General features: G+C 44.4%; 1 protein-coding gene across 1 annotated transcript in view; it reads right to left on the reverse strand.

Annotated features, from left to right (window-relative positions):
- Positions 1–1,312: 1,312 nt before the first annotated feature.
- LOC119979688 (metal transporter CNNM1) overlaps positions 1,313–27,943 on the reverse strand; it is an 85,304-nt gene continuing 58,673 nt past the window's right edge. The window contains exons 8-10 of the mRNA XM_038822232.1: positions 11,163–11,261; positions 9,624–9,740; positions 1,313–4,411 (exon numbers count right to left, since the gene is read on the reverse strand). Of these exons, the coding sequence (XP_038678160.1) occupies positions 4,332–4,411; positions 9,624–9,740; positions 11,163–11,261 (296 nt within the window). The 3' untranslated portion in view covers positions 1,313–4,331. The remainder of the gene's footprint in view (positions 4,412–9,623; positions 9,741–11,162; positions 11,262–27,943) is intronic.

The following is a 27,943-nucleotide window of genomic DNA, read 5'->3' on the forward strand; positions in this document are numbered from 1 at the left end:
TTAAAAACAAAAACATGATTCTGTTCATAACAATAATCAAGTTGCAGTCTCAGAAAATACACATTTCAAAGTCCTGCTTTTCATTAAAAGCATTTTCCTCTTCCTTCAAAAGACTGGTTTAAAAAAAAATAGAAGTAATTGCCCATCTCTACTCGCTTCTCTTCCATTAGATCTGGAAGCACGAGCAACAAAAATTTGCAATTGATTATTCTCAGCAAATATCAGATCTCAAGGCACAATCTTACTATCGGTCCAGGATGGAGTTGCAAAAGGGTCAACCAGAATCTGCACCCATTATGCACAGTTACAATGTTATTCAGTCAGAATTCTAATGGAAACCTGTGGCGATAAAATGTGGCAATTGCTATTCTATTTCAACTCTCTAAAGTAACAAGTTAAAGGAGAGGTCTATCTAAATCATTTTTTCAGCTGAGTGGAAAGCTGGGTCTAATGGCCCCAGTTCGTACTCTCCCTTTTTATTGCCTTATAGGAGTCTGGCATTGATCCTGTGATAGCACAGCTAAAAGTGGCAATTCAGCCCAGTGGAAAAATCAGTTAATCATTCAATAAAGGGTTAAACAAAATAAAAAGATTTCTGATTTGGCGTTCAGATTGATCATCGCCTCAGTGAACTCCAATGTGAATTAATAGCAATCTATTCTTTTTGTGTTGGGTGTTTCATCATGAAGTGACCTGACTTCAATGTATTTTTCAATTGCACTGAAAGCTTCCTAAAAGGTTTCCCTGTTGTGAAGCAATTTGTTCAGTGCAATTGGTTCCCTTTAGGAAATACAGATATTATCTGAAATTAGAAAAGAAACGAGAAAATGCTGGAATGCAAAGAGAGTAATCAAGAGCTTAACGAGAAATATAAGTGACATGTTTTTTACAAAGAGGCTGATTTGAGCATCTTTCTCACCTTTAAGCCCTTATTGTGAGCTAGCAAGTCCTCAGATACCTCATTTGGGTAAAGAGGCTAGAGAACATTTGAGCAGGATATTCAATCTAAGTCCACGCGCACACTCACTCTCTTTCCATTAACGGTGACTGGATGGAAAACTGTCCAACTTCACCTCACCAAACTCTTCCCCCAGCACCGGGGCCAGCCGCAGCACAGGGGGGCCAGCCGCAGCACCGGGGGGGCCAGCCGCAGCACCGGGGGCCAGCCGCAGCACCGGGGGCCAGCCGCAGCACCGGGGGGCCAGCCGCAGCACCGGGGGGCCAGCCGCAGCACCGGGGGGCCAGCCGCAGCACTTTACACCCACCACAATCCTGCTCAAATCAGCTGCTGACTCAATATCAGCACCATTATCCCCTAAAGACTTGCAATTGACAGCATAAGAACCCCTTTAATGATGCATTAATGATTAATTGCTACCTCTTAATCCAATCCCCTTTGTCGCCCTATTCAAATTCAGTCCTTTCTGTTTAATTCTACATCTTTATGTCTCATTTGTTAGGGGTTAAACGGTTTGTTCCATTATTCACCAAGGTCCCTGCTGCCCTTTGCCGCACTATTAATTTACAATTCCAGTAACTTTAAAGGCAAAACTTTTTTAAAAACTCTAAACTTACAAGGCGAAGTCACATCGGCACACTGCAAGATACCCCACTTGAGCAAAACCAAGCACAGTGTTGTTTTCTGATTTAAAAGATATGGGGGGAGGGGGGTGATATATTCTACTCAACTGGGTGGCATATTTGATGCAGGATGCCATTTGGTGAAACCATCACAATTGACAAACCCACTCTAAAAGTCAGGCAAACGTAGCACCACATCAGTACAAAAATTAATAAAACCTTCCAATTTTACTTATTTAAATGCAAAAGTCCACCCACACACAATTTCTATTGCCTCCCCTGAAGGCACCAATTATTGCAGGGCTATGGTTCCATGATTACCAGTAATTGCCTGTCTGCCATTTTATAAGAGTTGAGCAATGCAAGCGTTGGTTTATATGGATCGTACCACAATTAAAAACAATCAGGATTGCGCCTCTCCATATGGCTCAATGAAGTTCACTTGTAAGCACCTGACACACACACTGAACAGGAAACTATAATATTCAATCCTCTGTCAGTGCTATCCCAAACTGCGGTGGAACAGGTGCTGGAGATGGACTCCGTGCCTGGGGCTAGGCAGAGGACAATGACCCAGGTTTCCTGCTCCTACTTGTCATCTGGTGATCCCCATTGTATACTTCGTGCATGGAATTGTATACTTCTTAGTGGGTTGAAGTGTGATGCCTACTTGCTGTCAAAAAACTTTGCATGGAGGTTCATACATGAATAATGGGAATGTGCCAGTTAAGCACTAACTGACTATAGGTGAGCGAGGGAGGCAGAAAATTGTCAGGAGAAAACGAGGACTACAAAACCTGATTTCAAGGCAAGAAAAGGCTGATTAAATGTACTACATCTGCAGCCTCTTGGAATTAAATTATGTTTCCATGATTACGTGAAATAGTTTTTGTATCCTGACACAAAAACTGTAGTACAAGTTGGAAAAAGCCACCAAGTGATCATGTACCTCAACTCATCATGAGGGGCTGGTTTAGCACAGTGGGCTAAACCGCTGGCTTGTAATGCAGAACAATGCCAGCAGCGCGGGTTCAATTCCAGTACCGGCCTCCCCGAACAGGTGCCGAAATGTGGCGACTAGGGGATTTTCATAGTAATTTAATTGAAGCCTACTTGTGACAATAAGCGACTATTATTATTAAATTATTTTGTATTGAATTTCCAAGAGGATGGTTCAATTTTCACTGGCCTCAGTATAACTGCAGTATGTTTTGGACCATCTCAATATTGGTGCAGGACCAACTGCTCCTTGACAGATTAATGCGAAAATTAACTGGTATTTGGGATGGCTGAGTCAGCACTATAACTTGGTCCTGTAAAATTGCACTTCTTTGAGGTACCTGTCTCAACTGGGCAACACTTTGAACAAACATGCCTGCCGTAAAATACTTGGAAACTCAAAGAGTCTGTGGTAATGTGTGGTGATGACATGAAGCAGAATTTCTGCTACAAAATGTGCACTGTTCCAAGGTACTGCACACAGAACACATATGCAAACACAACGTTCTGAGATGGGGCATGGGGGGGATGGGGGGGTGGGGGGGATGGAGGGGTGAGTCAGCACAGCAAAGATACAGAAAGGGAATAGAAATGTCCTACTTGAGAACAGACAGCCATTCATATACAGTAATGCTATTCATCTGAAACGAGTGAATACTTTTGTCTTGATTATCTACTACGGGATATTCTCTACAGGATAGGAGGTAACCATTGCAAGGCTATGCATGTTCAGGTAACATTATACACTATCAAGAGCAACACTTTTGAAATAATAAATATTGCAGTGGTGAAACCGTAAATATTAATTACTCTCTACAATATATATTTTAGATCATTACAATAAAAATATTTACCTGAAAAACATCAGAGGTAATACAATTCATAAGCACAGCACTCAATCTGCAGTGATTTGGGCTATAACATGCTTTGTATCTATTGAAACAAGGTGATGTATGGAGGGGTAAGACTTCCTCTTTTTGCTGTGACAGCAACGTGGTAAACATAACAGGAAGGTTTCCCACATATACAATTAAGCTTGAAATAGTAAACGCCTTCCTTTAGAATACATTTATCGTTTTACTACAGTCTGCTGTTTTCACAACTTTGCTAATATATTGTGACCAGAAGAAATCTGTTCCCCTTCCCACCTCCCAGGGGCCACACCCCAGGGGTGTGCGTTACAAGACAAAGACACATCAAAGGGGCTCATGTCATCTTGTGAACTGAAAAAGCAATGCTCCAATGGAGCATCAATGTTTTGTGAAACCCGAGAGGTGTTATGTTTCTGAAGCGCACTTCAATCTGTACCACAGAAAGGCTGTGTTTACGGTATCACAACACACCTAGGTTATAATGGGAGGCGGGGGTGAGAGCAGCGGTATGCTGACAGGAATAGAGACTTTCATTGAAAAATAATGTATTTTACATTATATAACATTATATAAAATGCTAAATTTCAGCTCATTGCAAATCTATATGGTTTGCTGCTCTTTCATTTTACTTCAGAGGAATGGAAAACATGCAAACCCTAAATTCTCAATTGAAAGTATCAAATTACTTGGGAAAAACTGTATCAAGTTACTTGGGCCCTGCTCTCACTGCTCTGATACCGTTTCATGTTTACAATCCCTGACAATGTCTGGCGATCACCGCATCTATTATTTGGGCTCTGGTGTAAGGAATGGTTCACAATCAGTCAGTGATTTTCGCCGATGCTCTTTTGCTTTAACCTTGTTGCTTCGTTGGAGACGTCAGATCTTTAGTTGAGGTACATTTAAATTCTCTTCAGGGCTTTTCTCGCTGTTCCTGGAGGGCTTCCTCTTTTTGCCACCTACACAGATTTACAAAATACAAAAATATAAATTTTGGGAAATACGCACACTTGGATGTTCTAAGCATAGTAGCATAGCAATTAGTAGACCAGGAAGATACGAGTTCAAGTCCCATTACGTGACGGGGCAATTTAAATTCAGTTAATTAGATAAATCTGGAATAGAAAGCTACAAGGTGACCATGTTGTAAACCCATTTGGTTCACTAATTCATTCAAGGAACAAAACCTGTTGCCCTACCCGATCTGGTCTATATGTGACTCCAGACCGACATCAATATGTTTGACACTTAACTGCTCTGAAGTGGCCTAACAAGCCACCCATTTGAATCAAAACTGCTATGAAAAATTGTAAAACCACACAGTCTGCAAGGGTTCAAGAAGTGGGATTAGACAAGTTCCGCAAAGGGCTGGTACAGGCATGACAGGTCAGTGCTGTACCCATTCCATGATTCCAAAAAAAGCTACTAGGGCAGCACGGTAGCACAGTGGTTAGCACTGTTACTTTACAGCTCCAGGGTCCCAGGTTCAATTCCCGGCTTGGGTCACTATCTGTGCAGAGTCTGCACGTTCTCCCCATGTCTGTGTGGGTTTCCTCTGGGTGCTCCGGTTTCCTCCCACAGTCCAAAGACGTGCAGATTATGTGGATTGGCCATGCTAAATTGCCCTTAAGTGTCCAAAAAAGGTTAGGTGGGGTTACTGGGTTACGGGATAGGTTGGAAGTGTGGGGCTTAAATGGGGTGCTCTTTCCCAGGGCCGGTGCAGACTCGATGGGCCGAATGGCCTCCTTCTGCACTGTAAATTCTATGATTCTATGATATTGAAACAATGCTCCTTTGTTGGAGCTGGATAAGTTAAATCCAGAGCCGAACTGCCTGTTCCTGTGATTCACATGGACACCAAGTAATGCCTCAAAGAAAAGCAGGGAGTTCGCCCTAATTCATGGCCAAGCATTACTCCGTCAGTTAATATCACCATAAAATATCAATCGGCTATCCAGCTAATGACTGCATGAGGGGCATTGCAGGCACAGAACAGCTGCCTGTCTGGTTACATAACAACTGCCACTGTTTTCCAGAAGAATTTGGGTATATGAAAATACAGACAAATAAAGAGCAACGTCCATCTAGTTTGTCTTCTACTGTGCTGGTAGTTGCAAAATGTGATAATGGAGTTGTTGACTAATCATAGCAATCAATCTCCATCAATTAGTCTATAATAGACCCAGACATGGGGCAAGATTAACCTCAGTGGTCAAAATAGTTGGAGAGCTGTGGGAACAGCACCTGTTCCTTCCAAGCATCAGGCACTCACCACATGTCTTTTCTCAAATAACTCAAATCCTAAAAGGCGAGTCAAGCACTTTCCGATGTGCTGAGAATCTTTAGATCAATTATATAAATTAATTTGCTACAAAATTTACATTTATAAAGAACAGAAACACATTGGATAGCATGAGTGGGTTTAAGAGAAATGAATGATCAAATTTAAAGACTCCTTGGCTTCTATGGCTCAATACCAATCCTCATTGTATCTTTGCCTACCGATCCATAGGAGACTTTGTTTAGTATTTTTACTGTTTTATGGAACAAAAAGTATCTATCTATGATGCGCTTGCTTATGAAACCCCGAACGATTATTCTAGTTACGAATGAGCACATCTATGTCACTTGACGTGGTGGTGCCAATAGTGATACCTTTGCAGCAGATTGACAATATTATCCTTCGCTGTTAAAAACAGGAACTCACTTCCTACTATTGCCCTGAATTTCGAGGATACATGTGGACAATCTGGAGTCTGCTCCACATCAGTCTGCTTGTGATTCAGTCAGATGGCATAATATTTCTCTTGTACCAAAATGCCTTCAGTGCAGTAGTGAGGAAGAGCTGCATTGTTCCAGACGGTGGCCTTTCGATGAATTGTTAAACTATCTGTCTGACTGGTCAAGTGGATCTAAAAGAGTCTGTATAACACTTTGTTTTGGAGGAGAGGAGCAGGGAGTGTCGTGGCCAACATTTAACACTCAACCAACACTATTAAAACAGTCAATTGATCCTTATTAACATTGCTACATGTGGCATCTTGCTGTGTAAATTGCCTGCTGTTTGCCAAAAAATCACCGAGAACACGTCAAAAAGTAATTGATTGGCTCTCAAGGCACTTTGCAATACCCATTGAAAGTGTAAGGTGATAGATAATTGTGTCTTTCATCTTGTTTATCGATCTTGTTCATTACTGTGATGGCCTTGTCTAGATCTGACCAGTACAAATTGGTTATTTGTTCTTGCTACCACTGGGTTTTCTATAGAAGCCTAGGACGATCACAAATAACGGAGTGCCGGACAACAATCAACACTGTGTTCCACTCATCAAGACATAAGCCTTGAACAGTAATCAGAAATAAATTTTAAAAGCAAATTAAAAACATATTGACTATATTCGTGAGTTCATCAGTTGGCAGGGAAGACGAGGAATACTAGAAAAGAAGCAGATGGGGGATAAATGTATTCATACAACTCATGTTGGATTGCTACCTTGTTTGCAGCCTGTGCAAATCAGGAACTTACAAGCCAATGAAAGTCTGGGAGTGAGTAATTATAAAAATATTCGCTACAATTCTTTTCAAAATGCATCAAATTTCCTGCTCCGATTGGGACCCTCTAATTTTAACTCTCTATCCCCTCCAGCTAGTCCAGCACTAACTGGGAACAGCTACAAAACTGAAGAACAGCCACACTCATTCATTTTAATAGGTTCCGAACTTTAGACTCCCCTGGGAGCTGATCATGATCATTGCGATCTCTGTTGGCACTATGTGTGTTCCCAGGGCTAGGAAGTCCTGGATTGGCATGGAGACCTGCTTGTAATCGCGGCCCAATCTAAATATCATCGTGCTGTATAGAATGCAACAATGCCACAGAGTGAACCAAAGTGAAACAGCTATGAAATGACAAAGTCATGCCGGGAACTACTTTTTTTAAACTGTAGGAGCACTTTAAACAGAAAAAATGCTCTCCCTGGACCTGTCTTTTGCTCTGTACTAGAGTCTGAGGGTATTTCGAGCTCTAGGGCAAACACAAGGGTGGTCCCCTGGCTCCCAACATCAGTAATCTATCAAGTTAGATTAACCCCTTTGTCAGCCTACCTAATAAGTATGTGATTGGCCACACATGGTGCAATACTACTGGCGGCAACAGTCACAAGTATCAGCTCCAGTTACCATTATATCAGTACTGATACATTCTACTTGTACTTGTTCTGGGCTTAAGGTTGACCTACAGTAAACTTGTAATTGGCAGTTATTGTGCCTCAGCTTCAATAAAATCCCCACTATCAGGGCAGTATGGGAGTGTGTACCAGTACAAACCTGACATGTACAATGCTAACCTCACTCATACCATCAATGGAAAAGACTGAGTTTGTGGCAGCCGGCTACCCCATTGTGTCGTTGTGGACCATCCAGCAAACAGACACAAAGGAGAACACAGATGGGGTTAAGAGTAGGAGCCGGAGGAGAAAATAAATAGGCCGCAAGCGAGGCAGTTTATATACAAATAAGAAAGGCTTCCATCATCTGAAACTTGTCTGAGAACACCACCGAAACCCAAATCAAATTGGCGCAAAAGGATTTACTGAACCATCGTCACCTTATAGTTTGGGGGGTGGGGTCACGCTGATTGCAAATGAACACAGTTAACATCAGCTTAAAGGAAGGTAACTGTCCCTTGGGATAAGAAAGGTAATCAATAGCTAGACCGACAGGGTTGCAATTGATTTCAGTGACATGATCGGGAAAATTTGGCGTTAAATTACCTCCATTATAACGCCAGATCCAATTCCATATTTTGCAACTAGATTTAGTAGAATTCAAGCCTGCAAAATAAGTTACTATTTTCCTTAATTTATGGGTGACAGGAAAATAAATCTCAGTGAGAGTTTGATATTTTCAGGAGGATGGCAGAAATTGCAAACCTGTAATAATCATCACAGACCAATGGTAACGTCTAATCCAGGATTGAGGGTTCAAAATTCAAATTGTGTATTCTGGAGTCTGACTTCAGACCAAACAGGTTACAGAGACCAAAGTCAAATGTCATTCTCTACTTGACATAATTGGCAAGGCTCACAACAAAAACATATTAAATGAGGCAGGGATAAGCTCTCAGGCCTGGCCACTCAGATCTAAGCAGGACGTGGAGTTGATTAGGGCTCAGACTGTGGGCATACCGAGAAAATAGAAGCAAGAGGAGGCCATTCAGTCCATCAGCAGCTGAGGAATTATTTGGGTTTGGATGCTAAGTTAACATTGGTTCATTCAGGAAGCATGGAGTTAACTTGGGTCACAGTCTTGATAAGCAAAGACCTGAAGGGTAGGTCAAACTTAACCCTTGGAAGTATGGCTGGTTGGGGTAGCTGGAGAAAGAGAAACAGTCTGAACAGCAGCAAGACCAAATTCACACAATACTTTTAAATCTGAAAGAATGAAAGAATTGTAGACAATCCAGTTGTGCCAAAAGGCCTGTTTCTGTGCTGTTGTGAACTCAATGTAATAAATTGCTACAATAATCATTTGTCACAAGTAGGCTTACATTAACACTGCAATGAATCATAGAATTTACAGTGCAGGAGGCCATTCGGCCCATCGAGTCTGCGCCAGCCCTTGGAAAGAGCACCCTACCCAAGCCCACACCTCCACTCTATCCCCGTAATCCAGGAACCCCACCCAACCTTTTTGGACACTAAGGGCAATTGAGCATGGCCAATCCACCTAACCTGCACATCTTTGGACTGTGGGAGGAAACTGGAGCACCCGGAGGAAACCCACGCAGGCACGGGGAGAACGTGCAGACTCCGCACAGACAGTTACCAAGCCGGGAATCGAACCTGCGAACCAGGAGCTGTGAAGCAACTGTGCTAGCCACTGTGCTACGTGCTGCCCAGTTACTGTGAAAAGCTCCCAGTAGCCACACTCGGGCTGTTGAAATGATCAGTATAAATTAGCTCAAAAACCCAATTGATGGTGATTTAGAAAGAGGGGAATGAAGGATATGACAGAGCTTTGAGTCAAATGGCCTGTTCCTGGTCCTAAAAATGCTAATTTTCTCTGTCCAAAATCCAGCACAGAATCTCCATGTACCGTAGCCATAATACTTGCATTGAATTTCAGAGGCAGGGTTTTTTTTTCTTAAATAACATGAACAGTTACACTAACTTAATTTCCTCAGCAGCTTTTTGCCAAGTGTCTCTTCTGAACTGCTAAGTGAGGTGCTGTTTTTCCACTCGGGATTGTTGACCTCAGGATCAATGTTTACGCTGGTGTTTTCATCACCTGAAAATAAACAGAAAATTAACTGACAGGACTGCACCTTAAAAGGGTAAAGATCTCTGATGTATTGATTTGAAATCCTGAACTCATTAAAGAAAGTGCTTCGAAATGCTTTTGGTTTCTTGCCAGTAATGTCCAAAGAGCCTCTCTCAAGTATCTTCTTTTCACTCCATTATTCTTATTTCCGGAGCATGCACTGTGCCCCAGGACAGAGAACAGACAGAGGAACTGCTCATGAGTCTCTGCTGCCAATGGGGCACCTGAGCTTACAGTTAAAGGATACAAGTGAGTATCACCCAGCAATCTTCTAAAAAATAACCTCCCCAATCCCACCCAGTTTTCTCCACTCAGCTTCTATTTGCGCCACCACTTCCTAGGATGCTGAATCCCTACCCAAGTAGCCTTTTCTTCATGCAACGCATTGAGCATTGTTGGATTACTGACTGTGAACTGAGAGAGAGCGTCACAGCTGAACCCAGTTCTGCCCTTAGCTGGTAACACACATTTTCTCTTGTGGGCTGCTGAAAGTGATAAAGAGTGGGGACCCCTAATTAATTCCACACCCCGACAGCCAAGGATGCTGACCCCAATTATCGTGCTCCTACTCTTCTCCTAGCTGGTTTGAATGAATACAGTACACACCAGCGATTAAAGTCCAAGTACTGTGGGATTGGGCATCCATATTATCCATGGTTGTCTGTTGTAATTATCTGTGCTGACACTCTTCTGAACCTAGGATGGAACAATCTCGATGCGCCTATTCCTTGGCCTTCTCCAACCCCTTTAATATCTGTGACTCCAATACCCTGCCGTTGTTTGAATTGGAACACTCACAAAAACATAATAAAACATAGAATCAACAGTGCAGACGGGAGGCCATTCGGCCCATCGAGTCTGCACTTAAGCCCTCACTTCCACCCTATCCCCGTAACCCAATAACCCCTCCTAACCTTTTTGGTCACTAAGGGCAATTTATCATGGCCAATCCACCTAACCTGCACGTCTTTGGACTGTGGGAGGAAACCGGAGCACCCAGAGGAAATCCACACAGACACGGGGAGAACGTGCAGACTCCGCACAGACAGTGACCCAGCGGGAAATCGAACCTGGGACCCTGGCACTGTGAAGCCACAGTGCTATCCACTTGCGCTACCATGCTGCCCTTGACAGTCCTACCTTAGGGAGGCATATATCAAAATCCCTGATTTATTAGGGAAAACAGTGAAAGGATGATTATGAGTAGAGATTTCAGAGATCCCAGACTCATACTCAAGCTAATTAGTGCCCCACGAACCTAGTCTCCTACTTTGTTGCCTCATAGGGAGCATATAGTTGAGTTCAGCAGTTTGTCCCTCAAATTGGTTTGAAGGTTTATATTTTGTTTGCATTAGCTGCCAGATACTTTATTGTTAAAGAAAAACTTACATTGTCTAATCTTGAATCCAGTCATATCCGAGTTATTTATTGCGTCTACTCCCAAGAAAAATAGATCACTTGGGTTTTTCAGTCCATCTGACTTGCTGCCTATAAGTGAGATATGAAGCTGAGCAACTGAAAAATACTTCATTTCAATGTTTTTTGTAGACAGGCAGCACTAAGTACAAAGGAAATACACAATCTTTATTGCAGAAAGTACAGCACATTCAGACAACACATAATTGGACTCTGTTGTAAGACTGAACAAGTTAAATGCAATTAATAAAGACACAACAAAGACAGCTTACCGTGTGGAACACCGTGAACGCAAAAAGTTAATTGCTCACACTCCAGCCGGAAGTTGTTGGGTTGTACTCTGTTGGAGTAACATTGTGTTCATATATTTTCTCCATTAAGTGCTCTCCTAACAACAAACCGCTGGTCATCTATTGTAAGCTTTTGCAACCGAGAGAAGTAATGGGACAATATCATAATCACTTCCTCCAATTCTTAATTATACTTCCAGGAAAAAAAAAAACTACATTCCAGTTCAACGATAAGAAACTGAGAATCATAATTTGTAGTGAAGCTTACAGTTAGTTTACTATCAGGTCCCACGGCCAAACATGTAGAGAAGAAGCTATGGGCGAGAACCCTATTGTCACAGTTATTGAACTGTACACTTCCAAGATCTGTACCCGCCTGCTTTGCTAACTAGGGTCTGTTCTGGACTTTAGAGTGTTGAGTGATGTACAACATTATCTGTCTCAGATTTCTTGCTCTTCCTCCAGACAATCCATCAGAGGCAGGCAAACCCAGCTACCCTTGAGGGATTGAACATAGACATTAGGATGCGGTCAATGAGTGGTATGTTCCAAGCGTTTTCCTGCCTCAACAGTCGACTTTAATATTTGCCAGGATGTACACGGGTGCAGTTTGATCGGTGTGAAGTTGTACGAGGAATTTGAAATTGGAGCAATGTAAAACATAGTATACTAGGAAAGAGATGGAGACGATCACAGTTAAACTTCTTAAAGAACATCATCTTTGTCAAAAAGAAGAACAGTTGGAGAAGCGTGTGAAGTGTGCATCTGTCATAAGGAAAATGTTAGAAGCTATGTATAACAGGGCACTTGGAAAATGCAAGGATATCAGGCAGAGTCAACATGGTTTTCTGAAAGGAATTTTATTGGAGTTCTCTGAAGGAGTCGCATGTGCTGTGGATAAAGTTGAGCCGATGGATGTACTGAACTTAGGATTTCCAGACGGCATTTGATAAGGTATCACATCAAAGGTTATTGCGGAAAATAAAAGCTCATGGTGTAGGGAGTAACATATTGGCATGGATAGATGATTGGTTAGCTAACAAGAAACAAAGAGAAGGCATAAATGGGTCTTTATCTGGTTGGCAAGATGTGATGAGTGGTGTGCCAAAGGGATCCATGCTGGGGCCTCAACTTTTTACTAATTATATAAATGACTTGGATGAAGGGACTGAAGGTGTGGTTACTAAATTTACTGACGATACAATGATGGCAGGAAAGTAAATTGTGACGCGGACGTAAGGGCTCTACAAAGGGACAGAGATAGGTTAACTGAGTTGCCAAATGTGAAATTGTCCATTTTGGCCGGAAGGATAGGAAAGCTTATTATCCAAATGGTTAAAGATTGCAGAGGGCTGAGGTACAGAGTGATCTGGGTGTCCTGGTGCAGGGTTTTTCAAACTGCAGGCCACGGGAAGGTGGCGGGAGGGTCACAGACCAATCACTGCTTTCCCGATCACGGGCGGAACACCCAACGGCCGCAATCGGCTTTTAAATTGAGAATGTCGGCTGCAACCAGCTTTTTAAAAATAAATTTAGAGTACCCAATTATTTTTTTCCCCAATGGAGGGGCAATTTGGGATGGCCAATCCATCTACCCTGCACATCTTTTTGGGTTGTGGGGGTGAGACCCAATCAGACACGGGGAGAGTGTTCAAATTCCACATGGACAGTGACCCAGGGCCAGGATAAGTGCTAACCATGCTGCCCCTGCAACCCGATCTTAAATGGAATGTAGCAGTCTTCCGACCAGAATCAGTAGCAGTGTGTGTGCCCGGCACGTACACTGACGTCACGCACCCTGTGCATCCGGGCTGTTGGCGTGAAATCACGGAGGAGAGATTCCTCCATTTTCTAGCTGCGAGTAAGCAAAGCAATAGGACTGTGAAGAATGGATTGTTTTGTTATAAATGATGAGAGGGCCAAAGCTGCAAACAGTCCAGGATCTGACAACTGAATCTGCTGCCGAGAGCTGCTCAGGAGAGTCTATGGCAGGACAAAGCAGTGCTAGTGTTGGCGCTGTACAGAACTCCAGGGCCTCTGGTGAACAGCCAACAAAGAATAACCTGAAATCGGGAACAAAGCAGTATAAAGGTATGGCTTTGTTAATTATGCCAATGCAAATCAGGATGCAAAGCCCATGTGCGTTATACGCAGGGAAGGACTTGCAAATGTGAATTTAAAACACTCCAAATTTCAACGGCATTGAAGACTAAGCATGGCGGACAAACCTCTTGATTTAAAAAAATTTTTTGCAGTGAGAACTGAAATCATCAGCTGAAGTCCCTAGCAGAAATGTCACATTGAATGACAAAGCAAGTGAGATTGTAAGGACCAAGCAGGCTCACCTGTCGCATTAAAGGCAAGCAACAATGGTGTGTCATGAAGGCTGTTCGGCGTACGTCCCGAAGGCCGGCCGGCGTGGGTCGCGAAGGCCGGCCGGCGTGGGTCGCGAAGGCCGGCCGGCGTGGGTCGCGAAGGCCGGCCGGCGTGGGTCGCGAAGGCCGGCCGGCGTGGGTCGCGAAGGCCGGCCGGCGTGGGCTGTGAAGGCTGGCCGCCGTGGGTCGCGAAGGCCGGCCGGCGTGGGTCGCGAAGGCCGGCCGGCGTGGGTCACGAAGGCCGGCCGGCGTGGGTCGCGAAGGCCGGCCGGCGTGGGTCGCGAAGGCCGGCCGGCGTGGGTCGTGAAGGCTGGCCAATAGGCAAAAGTGGGTCCCGGGGAAAAAAGTTTGAAAAACACTGTCTTCGTGCATGAATCACAAAAGGCTAATATACAGGTACAGCAAGTAATTAGCAAAGTTAACGTAGAAATCATAGAATCCCTACAGTGCAGAAGGAGGCCATTTGCCGCATTGAGTCTGCACCGCTCTTGCTCCAATAGAGCACCCTACACCTAGGCTCAATCCCCCACCCCTATCCTCAAAACCTCACCTAACCTTAGGTAAATTTATCATGGACAATTCACTAAACATGCACATCTTTGGACTGTGGGAAGAAACTGGGCACCCGGAGGAAACCCACGCAGACACAGGGAGAAAGTGAAAACTCCACACCGACAGTCACCCAAGGTCAGAATTGAACCCAGGTTCTTGATGCGGTGAGGCAGCAGTGCTCACCACTGTGTCATCCTTTGTGGGGCAAATTCCTAACAGAATGTTATCATTTATTGTGTGGGGAATTGAATACAAAATTAGGAAGGTTATGCTTGAGCTGTACAGAGCATTGGTGAGATCTTTTTTTTTTATACATTTAGAGTACCCAATTATTTTTTCCAATTAAGGGGCAATTTAGTGTGGCCAATTCACCTAACCTGCACATCTTTTTGGGTTGTGGGGGCGAAACCCCTGCAGACACGGGGAGAATGTGCAAACTCCACACGGACAGTGACCCAGGGCCGGGATTCGAACCCGGGTCCTCAGCGCCGTAGGCAGCAATGCTAACCACTGTGCCACCATGCTGCCCCATTGGTGAGATCTTTAAGATCCTGAATTGACAGGGTGGATGTTTCCTCTTGTCAGAGAATCTGGAACGAGGACTCATTGTTTAAAAATAAGGGGTCGCTCATTGAAGGTGGTGTTGAGGAGAATTCTCTTCTCTCAGAGGGTCATCAGTCTCTGGAACTCTCTGCCTCAAAAGACAGCGGAAGCAGAACATTTGAACATTTTTAAGGCAGAGCTAGATAGATTCTTTATTAAAGGGGGGGTGGGGGTGAAAATTATTGGGGGTGCGAATGTGGAGTTGAGGTTCCAATCAGGTCAGCTCTCCAGCAGAAAGTGCAAGCGTTTAAAAAAAAAACATGATCCAAACTGCAGGACATGGGAGCCAATGGCAACTTTTCACAACACAATCCAACTTGTCACCAGAACTTAAAAACAGCACTATTTTAACACAAATTCAACAAAGAAAATCAACTTTTTATTCGCCCTGGGCCTCTTTTGGAGGTCTGTAGGAAAGGTGCAAGAAGGTGAAGAGAAGGTAAAATTATACTGTTTTAAACGAAACCACATCTCAGTTGGTTTTCACAAGATTTCATTAACTGCTACAATGCAAATAATTCAACTGTGTTCACTGTTAAAACACATTGTAATTTCAAAAGTATTTATTAGAATTCAATATTTTGTAGTTACCTGTCTTGGGAAGCACACAATGTCAGAAACAAGTGGCATTAGGGAATTGTCCTAGTGTATTTCAACAGTTGTTTCAGATGTCCTGTGTGAACCACAAAAGAAAATAACACAAACAAAACAGATGCAACAAAAATAAAAGCATGCAGGAATCTAGAGAATGAGAAAGAGCAGGAGACGGTTCTGGTCTAGTGCTTTGTCAACACGTACTCGGACCAAACAGACATATGTGGTTTATTCAGTTTATCCTTCTAAAATATCAAGCAGCTTTTCACTGAACAAACTAGTGATTTAAAGCATAGGTAATGGCTGGTTTGGGCCTGGGATATCATTGCTAACAATCACCATAAGCACTTACTCATGAGTCCTGCAAATTGGATCATGTTGAAAAAGTGAATGGTTACAATTTCCTGGATAAAGTACCAGCATTAAAAAATGAAAGAGTGTTGGCATAACATTTACATGAAACATTAATTTCACAGTCAAGAATACAGTAACTGGTCTTATGGAACTCGGTCTTCCAATAAAAAAACAAATATGAAGACAATTTTTGAATGAAGATAGCAGTGTTATTTCCGAATGGCTCAGTCAGTGACTGCACAACTTGATGTATTAATGATCTGCACAGGCTGGAGGGGCCACACTGTCAATCACCAGCTTGTGCTGGGTCAGGTCTTGAGTACCGGTGTCTTGGTAGAGATGTGACAGCTAGTCTCAGTGTACTTAGACGACAAGGTAAGTGGGGTGGTGGGATTTTGGGGGGGTGGAATTCAGCCAGTTTTCCCACTCCTGTTTGATAGCTAATAACCGCTGCTAGAAAATACACACAATTTCATATTATGTAAAAACAAATAACAATGGATGCTGGAATCTGGATCAAAAACAGAAAATGCTGGACAATCTCAGCGGGTCTGACAGCATCTGTGGAGAGAAGGGAGCTGACGTATCGAAGCTTTGATGCAGACTCAAAACGTTAACGCTGTTCTCTCTTCATGGATGTCGGCAGATTGCTGAGATTTCCCAGCATTTTCTGCTTTTGCACATTATGGATTGGGCTCAGCAATAATATCCACCCCTATCCACTACTATCAACTGTCACCATCTGACTGACTGTGAAGAATGGCCAGTTTGAGTGAAGCACTGACGGGCTGCCAGCATCCATACAACCAAGTACCCAGTCACTACTTTCAGGAAAGGACATGGGAAAATTAGGAAGGAACTAAAAGTAAAATATTGAACACCTACACTTAATATTGTTGCTTTAAACCTTGGTATGAAGAAGGCTACGTGATGAGGGACGCACTAAAGCTTGATGCAGCCACCGCAGAGGTGCAATGAGAATAGGTCGCTGTCCAATACCTTTCAGCCAGTGTACACTGAGGGGCTGGAAATCGTATAGAACCTCTCAGGCTGTATGACTTGCATTGAATGTACACAGTAAATATTGCATGTACCACAATTGTATTGAAGCACCTCAGTGCAACTTGATCTGTGTAGAAAGTCTGAATATCGTGGCACTTTTCTGATGGTCATTTTGAAATGTCTTTAATGTTCTTTTAGACATTTTATGAGTCAAGTGTAATTTGTCAAAAACATATTATTGGTATAAAGAGGTTAAATGTGTACGAAGACAGAAAATATGTGCAATTAAATGTTAGAGTAGGAAGGATTTATGATTAATTGGTTTGAAAAATATCACTGGAAAGAATGTACAAAAGAAATTAAGTGTTGACAACAATAAATAAGCGAAATGCAGAGCAATTTTAAACAAGCTGCAAGTAAAAGAGGCACGTTTAGTGACAACATTCACAATGCACAAGTCATGCAATTAAAGTTTATCTATAATAAACTTGAAACCAAACACACAAAATAATGAACAACAGCAAACAAACATTGGCAAATACTGTAATCTACGGTTTTATTCCCAGTTGAATTGCAGCAACACCGTGCATCCAATTATGGTGTGAAAATCTCAACGTCATCAGATTGTTTTGTTTGCCGGGGAAAATCCCTCTAGGTAAACATTATATAGTGATTTGATTTAATATGGACAGTGAAAAAGGCAGGCAGCTGACCACAAGATGTCACCCTAAGGCATTTTTACATGAGAATCCTCCTAGCTGCTTTTTCATCTAATTGTTCAGCACAGTGAATCTGTCCCCATGCAGTCACTGATATTGGCAGACAGGAGCTGACAACTCACTGATGTTTGTAAATATATGTTTTTATTATTTGTGCCAGAAATGTTAAATTATCTAGCCTTTCAAATTAAGCCACTAGAGTAAAACAGTGCCGAGGCATTTTCTTTCAGTGAACGTCCAATTTGAATTATTCAAGAATTCACCTTGAAATTCAATTTTGAATTAAGGGTAGGTAGACTGTATCGGCAACTTTTCACTTTCAATCCGTAAATGTCCCTTTTGTTGGCTTGCAGCATACACACTAGACAAATGTTTTCAAAACCTAATCCTTTGCATACTCTGCCTTAATCATCTTGGCAATCACCATTTATGAAGTTTGCCATTTCATAATTAATTCAGACAAGGAAAACTGTAATGCCATTGGAGAAACCTATATTCATATACCACTTATTTTGTGGCATTCAGCCCTTCAAATCAATCTTGAAAAAGCTAGAGCACTTCAAAGGCAAATTAAGTAACATCAAGTTATCACTAAATTAAGATGTGTCCTTTGATGCTTGGGCTGAATTACCACACCTCCCCCACACCCCCATCCTCAATCTTTTTATTAACTGTGAACATTAGAACACTATGCTCAACTCAAGCTCAACATTGATGCAGGTAGGGCAGTGCATGTTGTCTATATGGATTTCAGTAAGGCCTTTCACAAGGTCCCTCATGGTAGACTGGTACAAAAGGTGAAGTCACATGGGATCGGGGTGGGCTGGCCAGGTGGATACAGAACTGGCTAGGTCATAGAAGGCAGAGAGTAGCAATGGAAGGGTGCTTTTCTAATTGGAGGGCTGTGACTAGTGGTGTTCCGCAAGGATCAGTGCTGGGACCTTTGCTGTTTGTAGTATATATAAATGATTTGGAGGAAAATGTAACTGGTCTGATTATTAAGTTTGCAGGCGACACAAAGGTTGGTGGAATTGCAAATAGCGACGAGGACTGTCAGAGGATACAGCAGGATTTAGATTGTTTGGAGACTTGGGCGGAGAGATGGCAGATGGAGTTTAATCCGGACAAATGTAAGGTAATGCATTTTGGAAGGTCTAATGCAGATCGGGAATATACAGTGAATGGTAGAACCCTCAAGAGTATTGAAAGTCAGAAATCCAAGTGTACAGGTCCACAGGTCACTGAAAGGGGCAACACAGGTGGAGAAGGTAGCAAGAAGGTATACGGCATGCTTGCCTTCATTGGCCGGGGCATTGAGTATAAGAATTGGCGAGTCATGTTGCAGCTGTATAGAACCTTAGTGAGGCCACACTTGGAGTATAGTGTTCAATTCTGGTCGCCACACTACCAGAAGGATGTGGAGGCTTTAGAGAGGCTGCAGAAGAGATTTACCAGGATGTTGACTGGTATGGAGGGCATTAGCTATGAGGAGCGGTTGAATAAACTCAGTTTGTTCTCACTGGAACGATGGAGGTTGAGGGGCGACCTGATAGACGTCTACAAAATTATGAGGGGCATAGACAGAATAGATAGTCAGAGGCTTTTCCCCCAGGGTAGAGGGGTCAATTACTAGGGGGCATAGGTTTAAGGTGCAAGGGGCAAGGTTTAGAGTAGATGTACGAGGCAATTTTGTTTTTACACAGAGGGTAGTGGGTGCCTGGAACTCGCTGCCGGAGGAGGTGGTGGAAGCAGGGACGACAGTGACATTTAAATGGCATCTTGACAAATACATGAATAGGATGGGAATAGAGGGATACGGACCCAGGAAGTGTAGAAGATTGTAGTTTAGTCGGGCAGCATGGTCGACACGGGCTTGGAGGGCCGAAGGGCCTGTTCCTGTGCTGTACTTTTCTTTGTTCTTTAAAAAGTGCCAGCTTTTATATACTGCCAGTTCATGTCACCACAGAATGTTCCTGCTATCATCGGTACCTCCCTTTCCATTCAACCTTTATATAACACGGTTCTCAAAGTGTAATACTCATGAATATGGGAAACACTGATAAAACAGTGGATACTGAGATTAGCTCTAATGAATGAAAGCAAAGGTAGTAATTTCACCATGGGTAGCCACCACTACATATACCGATCACTAAAGACCATACTAAACACAAGTGAAAGGAATAGAGCTCTTGTACTGGTAAGTCTCTTGATTTAGAAGTTTCATTGTGCATCCCGAAACATTTTTCTTTTACTATTCCTCCATTAACGTGCATTAGTATTTCCTTTCTTTACCACAATCTACACTTTCACACTTCTTCCTTTGTAGTTCATCTTTCCTCACTTTGCTTCAAACCCCAAATCTCTGGTATTAATTTGCTTCCCATGTGCCTTCCTTCACCAGCTCAGTTGTAGCCTACAAGTCAAGCTGGCAACATCCCTCATAGATATCCTCATGTGAAACTTTTCCATACCTTCTTGCAACACCTTAGAACATAGAACATAGAACATAGAACGATACAGCGCAGTACAGGCCCTTCGGCCCTCGATGTTGCACCGACATGGAAAAAAAAAACTAAAGGCCATCTAACCTACACTATGCCCTTATCATCCATATGCTTGTCCAATAAATTTTTAAATGCCCTCAATGTTGGCGAGTTCACTACTGTTGCAGGTAGGGCATTCCACGGCCTCACCACTCTTTGCGTAAAAAACCCACCTCTGACCTCTGTCCTATATCTATTACCCCTCAATTTAAGGCTATGTCCCCTCGTGCTAGCCACCTCCATCCGCGGGAGAAGGCTCTCGCTGTCCACCCTATCTAACCCTCTGATCATTTTGTATGCCTCTATTAAGTCACCTCTTAACCTTCTTCTCTCTAACGAAAACAACCTCAAGTCCATCAGCCTTTCCTCATAAGATTTTCCCTCCATACCAGGCAACATCCTGGTAAATCTCCTCTGCACCCGTTCCAAAGCTTCCACGTCCTTCCTATAATGAGGCGACCAGAACTGTACGCAATACTCCAAATGCGGCCGTACCAGAGTTTGGTACAGCTGCATCATGACCTCATGGCTCCGGAACTCAATCCCTCTACCAATAAAGGCCAACACACCATAGGCCTTCTTCACAACCCTATCAACCTGGGTGGCAACTTTCAGGGATCTATGTACATGGACACCGAGATCCCTCTGCTCATCCACACTACCAAGAATTTTACCATTAGCCAAATATTCCGCATTCCTGTTATTCTTTCCAAAGTGAATCACCTCACACTTCTCCACATTAAACTCCATTTTCCACCTCTCAGCCCAGCTCTGCAGCTTATCTATGTCCCTCTGTAACCTGCAACATCCTTCCGCACTGTCTACAACTCCACCGACTTTAGTGTCGTCTGCAAATTTACTCACCCATCCTTCTGCGCCCTCCTCTAGGTCATTTATAAAAATGACAAACAGCAACGGCCCCAGAACAGATCCTTGTGGTACGCCACTCGTAACTGCACTCCATTCTGAACATTTCCCATCAACTACCACTCTCTGTCTTCTTTCAACTAGCCAATTTCTGATCCACATCTCTAAATCACCCTCAATCCCCAGCCTCCGTATTTTCTGCAATAGCCGACCGTGGGGAACCTTATCAAACGATTTACTGAAATCCATATACACCACATCAACTGCTCTACCCTCGTCTACCTGTTCAGTCACCTTCTCAAAGAACTCGATAAGGTTTGTGAGGCATGACCTACCCTTCACAAAACCATGCTGACTATCCCTAATCATATTATTCCTATCTAGATGATTATAAATCGTATCTTTTATAATCCTCTCCAAGACTTTACCCACCACAGACGTTAGGCTCACCGGCCTATAGTTACCGGGGTTATCTCTACTCCCCTTCTTGAACAAAGGGACCACATTTGCTATCCTCCAGTCCTCTGGCACTATTCCTGTAGCCAATGATGACCTAAAAATCAAAGCCAAAGGCTCAGCAATCTCTTCCCTGGCTTCCCAGAGAATCCTAGGATAAATCCCATCCGGCCCCGGGGACTTATCTATTTTCACCTTGTCCAGAATTGCCAACACTTCTTCCCTACGCACCTCAATGCCATCTATTCTAATAGCCTGGGTCTCAGCATTCTCCTCCACAATATTATCTTTTTCTTGAGTGAATACTGACGAAAAGTATTCATTTAGTATCTCGCTTATCTCCTCAGCCTCCACACACAACTTCCCACCACTGTCCTTGACTGGCCCTACTCTTACCCTAGTCATTCTTTTATTCCTGACATACCTATAGAAAGCTTTTGGGTTTTCCTTGATCCTACCTGCCAAAGACTTCTCATGTCCCCTCCTTGCTCGTCTCAGCTCTCTCTTTAGATCCTTCCTCGCTTCCTTGTAACTATCAAGCGCCCCAACTGAAACTTCACGCCTCATCTTCACATAGGCCTCCTTCTTCCTCTTAACAAGAGATTCCACTTCTTTGGTAAACCACGGTTCCCTCGCTCGACCCCTTCCTCCCTGCCTGACTGGTACGTACTTATCAAGAACATGCAATAGCTGTTCCTTGAACAAGCTCCACATATCCAGTGTGCCCAACCCTTGCAGCCTACTTCTCCAACCAACACATCCTAAGTCATGTCTAATGGCATCATAATTGCCCTTCCCCCAGCTATAACTCTTGCTCTGCGGGGTATACTTATCCCTTTCCATCACTAACGTAAAGGTCACCGAATTGTGGTCACTGTCTCCAAAGTGTTCACCTACCTCCAGATCTAACACCTGGCCTGGTTCATTACCCAAAACCAAATCCAAAGTGGCCTCACCTCTTGTTGGCCTGTCAACATATTGTGTCAGAAAACCCTCCTGCACACATTGTACAAAGAACGACCCATCCAATGTACTCGAACTATATCTTTTCCAGTCAATATTAGGAAAGTTAAAGTCTCCCATAACAACTACCCTGTTACTTTCGCTCTTTTCCAGAATCATCTTCGCCATCCTTTCCTCTACATCTCTAGAACTATTAGGTGGCCTATAGAAAACTCCCAACAGGGTGACCTCTCCTTTCCTGTTTCTAACCTCAGCCCATACTACCTCGGAAGAAGAGTCCCCATCTTGCATCCTTTCTACCACCGTAATACTGTCCTTGACTAGCAGCGCCACACCTCCCCCTCTTTTGCCCCCTTCTCTGACCTTACTAAAGCACCTAAACCCCGGAACCTGCAACAACCATTCCTGTCCCTGCTCTATCCATGTCTCTGAAATGGCCACAACATCGAAGTCCCAGGTACCAACCCATGCTGCCAGTTCCCCTACCTTATTTCGTATACTCCTGGCATTGAAATAGACACACTTCAAACCACAGACCTGAACACTGCCGCCCTCCTGCGAAGTCAAAACTGTGCTCCTGACCTCTCTACTCTCAATCTCTCGCACCCCAAAACTACAATCCAGGTTCCCATGCCCCTGCTGAATTAGTTTAAACCCCCCCAAAGAGTACTAACAAATCTCCCCCCCAGGATATTGGTGCCCCTCAGGTTCAGATGTAGACCATCCTGTCTATAGAGGTCCCACCTTCCCCAGAAAGAGCCCCAGTTATCCAGAAATCTGAATCCCTCCCGCCTGCACCATCCCTGTAGCCACGTGTTTAATTGCTCTCTCTCCCTATTCCTCATCTCACTATCACGTGGCACGGGCAACAACCCAGAGATAACAACTCTGTTTGTTCTCGCTCTGAGCTTCCATCCTAGCTCCCTAAAGGCCTGCCTGACATCCTTGTCCCCTTTCCTACCTATGTCGTTAGTGCCAATGTGGACTATGACTTGGGGCTGCTCCCCCTCCCCCTTAAGGACCCGGAAAACACGATCCGAGACATCACGTACCCTTGCACCTGGGAGGCAACATACCAAACGTGAGTCTCTCTCGCTCCCACAAAATCTCCTATCTGTGCCCCTGACTATTGAGTCCCCAATTACTAATGTTCTACTCCTTTCCCCCCTTCCCTTCTGAGCAACAGGGACAGACTCCGTGCCAGAGGCCCGTACCCCATGGCTTACCCCTGGTAAGTCGTCCCCCCCACAAGTATCCAAAACGGTATACTTGTTACTCAGGGGAACGACCGCAGGGGGTCCCTGCACTGACTGCTTCTTCCCAGTCCCTCTTACAGTTACCCATCTATCTCCAGTCTTTGGTGTAACTACTTCCCTGAAGCTCCTATCTATGACCCCCTCTGCCTCCCGAATGATCCGAAGTTCATCCAGCTCAAGCTCCAGGTCCCTAACACGGTTTTTGAGGAGCTGGAGTTGGGTGCACTTCCCACAGATGAAATCAGCAGGGACACTGACGGCGTCCCTCACCTCAAACATTCTGCAGGAGGAGCATTGTACTGCCTTCCCTGACATCCCCTCTAGATTTAAAAAAAAAACAAGAAAAAGAAAAAGAAAGGAAGAGCTTACCTGATATTACCTCAAACCCTGATCCCGCTGAAAGGTAAGCAAATTTAAAGGCACTCACTCACCTTCACGACAGGCCCCTGCTCCCGCTTCCCAACCACCGTGGGGTGGGGGGGTTGGTTAGAGGAGGAGGTAGGGTGGGAAACACTCACAAAGTGTTTCGGGTTTAACTGTCACTTGCCAACAGCCCCTCCACAAACCACCTTCAACTTAGGCTGACCGCACTGCACGTATGCAAATTCCCCCAGAACAGCTGATCAGTAGCTCTGCTCTGCTGCCCTCTGCTGGTTGCTTGCCTTTACTCAAACTCCTTGGGTCTTCTTCGCAGGTTCACCTTCAACTTAGGCTGACCGCACTGCACGTATGCAAATTCCCCCAGAACAGCTGATCAGTAGCTCTGCTCTGCTGCCCTCTGCTGGTTGCTTGCCTTTACTCAAACTCCTTGGGTCTTCTTCGCAGGTTCACCTTCAACTTAGGCTGACCGCACTGCACGTATGCAAATTCACCCAGAACAGCTGATCAGTAGCTCTGCTCTGCTGCCCTCTGCTGGTTGCTTGCCTTTACTCAAACTCCTTGGGTCTTCTTCGCAGGTTCACCTTCAACTTAGGCTGACCGCACTGCACGTATGCAAATTCCCCCAGAACAGCTGATCAGTAGCTCTGCTCTGCTGCCCTCTGCTGGTTGCTTGCCTTTACTCAAACTCCTTGGGTCTTCTTCGCAGGTTCACCTTCAACTTAGGCTGACCGCACTGCACGTATGCAAATTCCCCCAGAACAGCTGATCAGTAGCTCTGCTCTGCTGCCCTCTGCTGGTTGCTTGCCTTTACTCAAACTCCTTGGGTCTTCTTCGCAGGTTCACCTTCAACTTAGGCTGACCGCACTGCACGTATGCAAATTCCCCCAGAACAGCTGATCAGTAGCTCTGCTCTGCTGCCCTCTGCTGGTTGCTTGCCTTTACTCAAACTCCTTGGGTCTTCTTCGCAGGTTCACCTTCAACTTAGGCTGACCGCACTGCACGTATGCAAATTCCCCCAGAACAGCTGATCAGTAGCTCTGCTCTGCTGCCCTCTGCTGGTTGCTTGCCTTTACTCAAACTCCTTGGGTCTTCTTCGCAGGTTCACCTTCAACTTAGGCTGACCGCACTGCACGTATGCAAATTCCCCCAGAACAGCTGATCAGTAGCTCTGCTCTGCTGCCCTCTGCTGGTTGCTTGCCTTTACTCAAACTCCTTGGGTCTTCTTCGCAGGTTCACCTTCAACTTAGGCTGACCGCACTGCACGTATGCAAATTCCCCCAGAACAGCTGATCAGTAGCTCTGCTCTGCTGCCCTCTGCTGGTTGCTTGCCTTTACTCAAACTCCTTGGGTCTTCTTCGCAGGTTCACCTTCAACTTAGGCTGACCGCACTGCACGTATGCAAATTCCCCCAGAACAGCTGATCAGTAGCTCTGCTCTGCTGCCCTCTGCTGGTTGCTTGCCTTTACTCAAACTCCTTGGGTCTTCTTCGCAGGTTCACCTTCAACTTAGGCTGACCGCACTGCACGTATGCAAATTCCCCCAGAACAGCTGATCAGTAGCTCTGCTCTGCTGCCCTCTGCTGGTTGCTTGCCTTTACTCAAACTCCTTGGGTCTTCTTCGCAGGTTCACCTTCAACTTAGGCTGACCGCACTGCACGTATGCAAATTTCCCCAGAACAGCTGATCAGTAGCTCTGCTCTGCTGCCCTCTGCTGGTTGCTTGCCTTTACTCAAACTCCTTGGGTCTTCTTCGCAGGTTCACCTTCAACTTAGGCTGACCGCACTGCACGTATGCAAATTCCCCCAGAACAGCTGATCAGTAGCTCTGCTCTGCTGCCCTCTGCTGGTTGCTTGCCTTTACTCAAACTCCTTGGGTCTTCTTCGCAGGTTCACCTTCAACTTAGGCTGACCGCACTGCACGTATGCAAATTCCCCCAGAACAGCTGATCAGTAGCTCTGCTCTGCTGCCCTCTGCTGGCCTTAGGAGGCCATTCAACCCATCGAATCTTTGCTGACTCTCTGAAGGAGCAATCCAGTTTGACCCATCATCCCCCTCTTTCCCCAAAGCTCTACAATCCTTCTGTTTTTCAAATACATATCCAATTCCCTTAGTTACAGCTGAATCCGTTTCCATCGCTCTTTCAGCAATGTATTCTGGATTATAAAAACTTGCTGCTTAAAAGTTTCTCTCGTGTCCCCTCTGATTCTTTTTTTCTAAAATAAATTTAGAGTACCCAATTCATTTTTTCCAATTAAGGGGCAATTTAGCGTGGCCAATCCACCTACCCTGCACATAGAACATAGAGAACATAGAACAGTACAGCACAGAACAGGCCCTTCGGCCCTCAATGTGAAATGAAAATCGCTTATTGTCACGAGTAGGCTTCAATGAAGTTACTGTGAAAAGCCCCTAGTCGCCACATTCCGGCGCCTGTCCGGGGAGGCTGGTACGGGAATCGAACCGTGCTGCTGGCCTGCTTGGTCTGCTTTAAAAGCCAGCGATTAGCCTTGTGAGCTAAACCAGCCCCTATGTTGTGCTGAGCCATGATCTCCCTACTCAAACCCACGTATCCACCCTATACCCGTAACGCAATAACCCCCCCTTAACCTTACTTTTATTAGGGCACTACGGGCAATTTAGCATGGCCAATCCACCTAACCCGCACATCTTTGGACTGTGGGAGGAAACCGGAGCACCCGGAGGAAACCCACGCACACAGGGGGAGGACGTGCAGACTCCACACAGACAGTGACCCAGCCGGGAATCGAACCTGGGACCCTGGAGCTGTGAAGCATTTATGCTAACCACCATGCTACCCTGCTGCCCCACATCTTTGGGTTGTGGGGGCGAAACCCACGCAGACACGGGGAGAAAGTGCAAACTCCACACGGACAGTGACCAGAGCCGGGATCGAACCTGGGACCTCGGCGCCGTGAGGCAACAGTGCTAACCCACTGTGCCACCGTGCTGCCCCGTCCCCTCTGATTCTTTTGCCAATTTTCTCAAATTGGTGTCCTCTGGTAAATGATCCACCCACCAATGGAAACAGTTTCCCACAACTTGTCAGAATTTTGAATACTAGTATGGAAGCTCTCCTTAACCTTCACTGCTCTAAGGAGTAAAACTGCAGCTTCTCCAATATTTTCACATGACAAACTATTTATCCCTCACTGATACCACTCTGGTAAACCTCCTCTGCACCCACCCCAAGGCCTCTTTACATGTGTTCCCCGTGTTGAAGCTCCATCTTTATTTTTGGGGTACTGATGAGCAGAAAATTATTAAAAAGAGTACATTCAAATCTTCAAATAAATAAATATAGTAAGATTACTCCCAAGATCCTGACATAAACATTGTCCCAGAAGTTGCCCGAGCAGCACACCCCATCAGCTTGGAAATGATTGCGCTGAAAATTGCTGGAAGGGAGAGATGACAACGCAATGGAATATCTGGGATCTTGCTGAACGGGACTAATTGTCTATCATCTAGACCAATGGAATTTAAGGACAGAGAAGGAAAGAGAAATGAGGGTGATGGAAATAATGTGAATTGGAGTAAAATCAGGTACAAAAAGAAAGAGAGGGAGAGAAAGATCGGATTAAAAGAAAAACATTCCTAACAGAGTGATTGACAAGAACATAAATCTCATCGTTAAAGGTACTATACATTGTTAATTATTCATCCCGACTTTGCGAGGCAAAATTTAATTGGCAACTAATGTGCAGATGCAACAATTTTCAAGAATCACAGGACGGTTGAGGGCTGGCTGCTATTTTTGCAAGGCTAATGGCTATATTAGG

The sequence above is a fragment of the Scyliorhinus canicula genome, chromosome 16 (genome assembly GCF_902713615.1).
Source record: "Scyliorhinus canicula chromosome 16, sScyCan1.1, whole genome shotgun sequence".
NCBI lineage: Eukaryota > Metazoa > Chordata > Chondrichthyes > Carcharhiniformes > Scyliorhinidae > Scyliorhinus > Scyliorhinus canicula.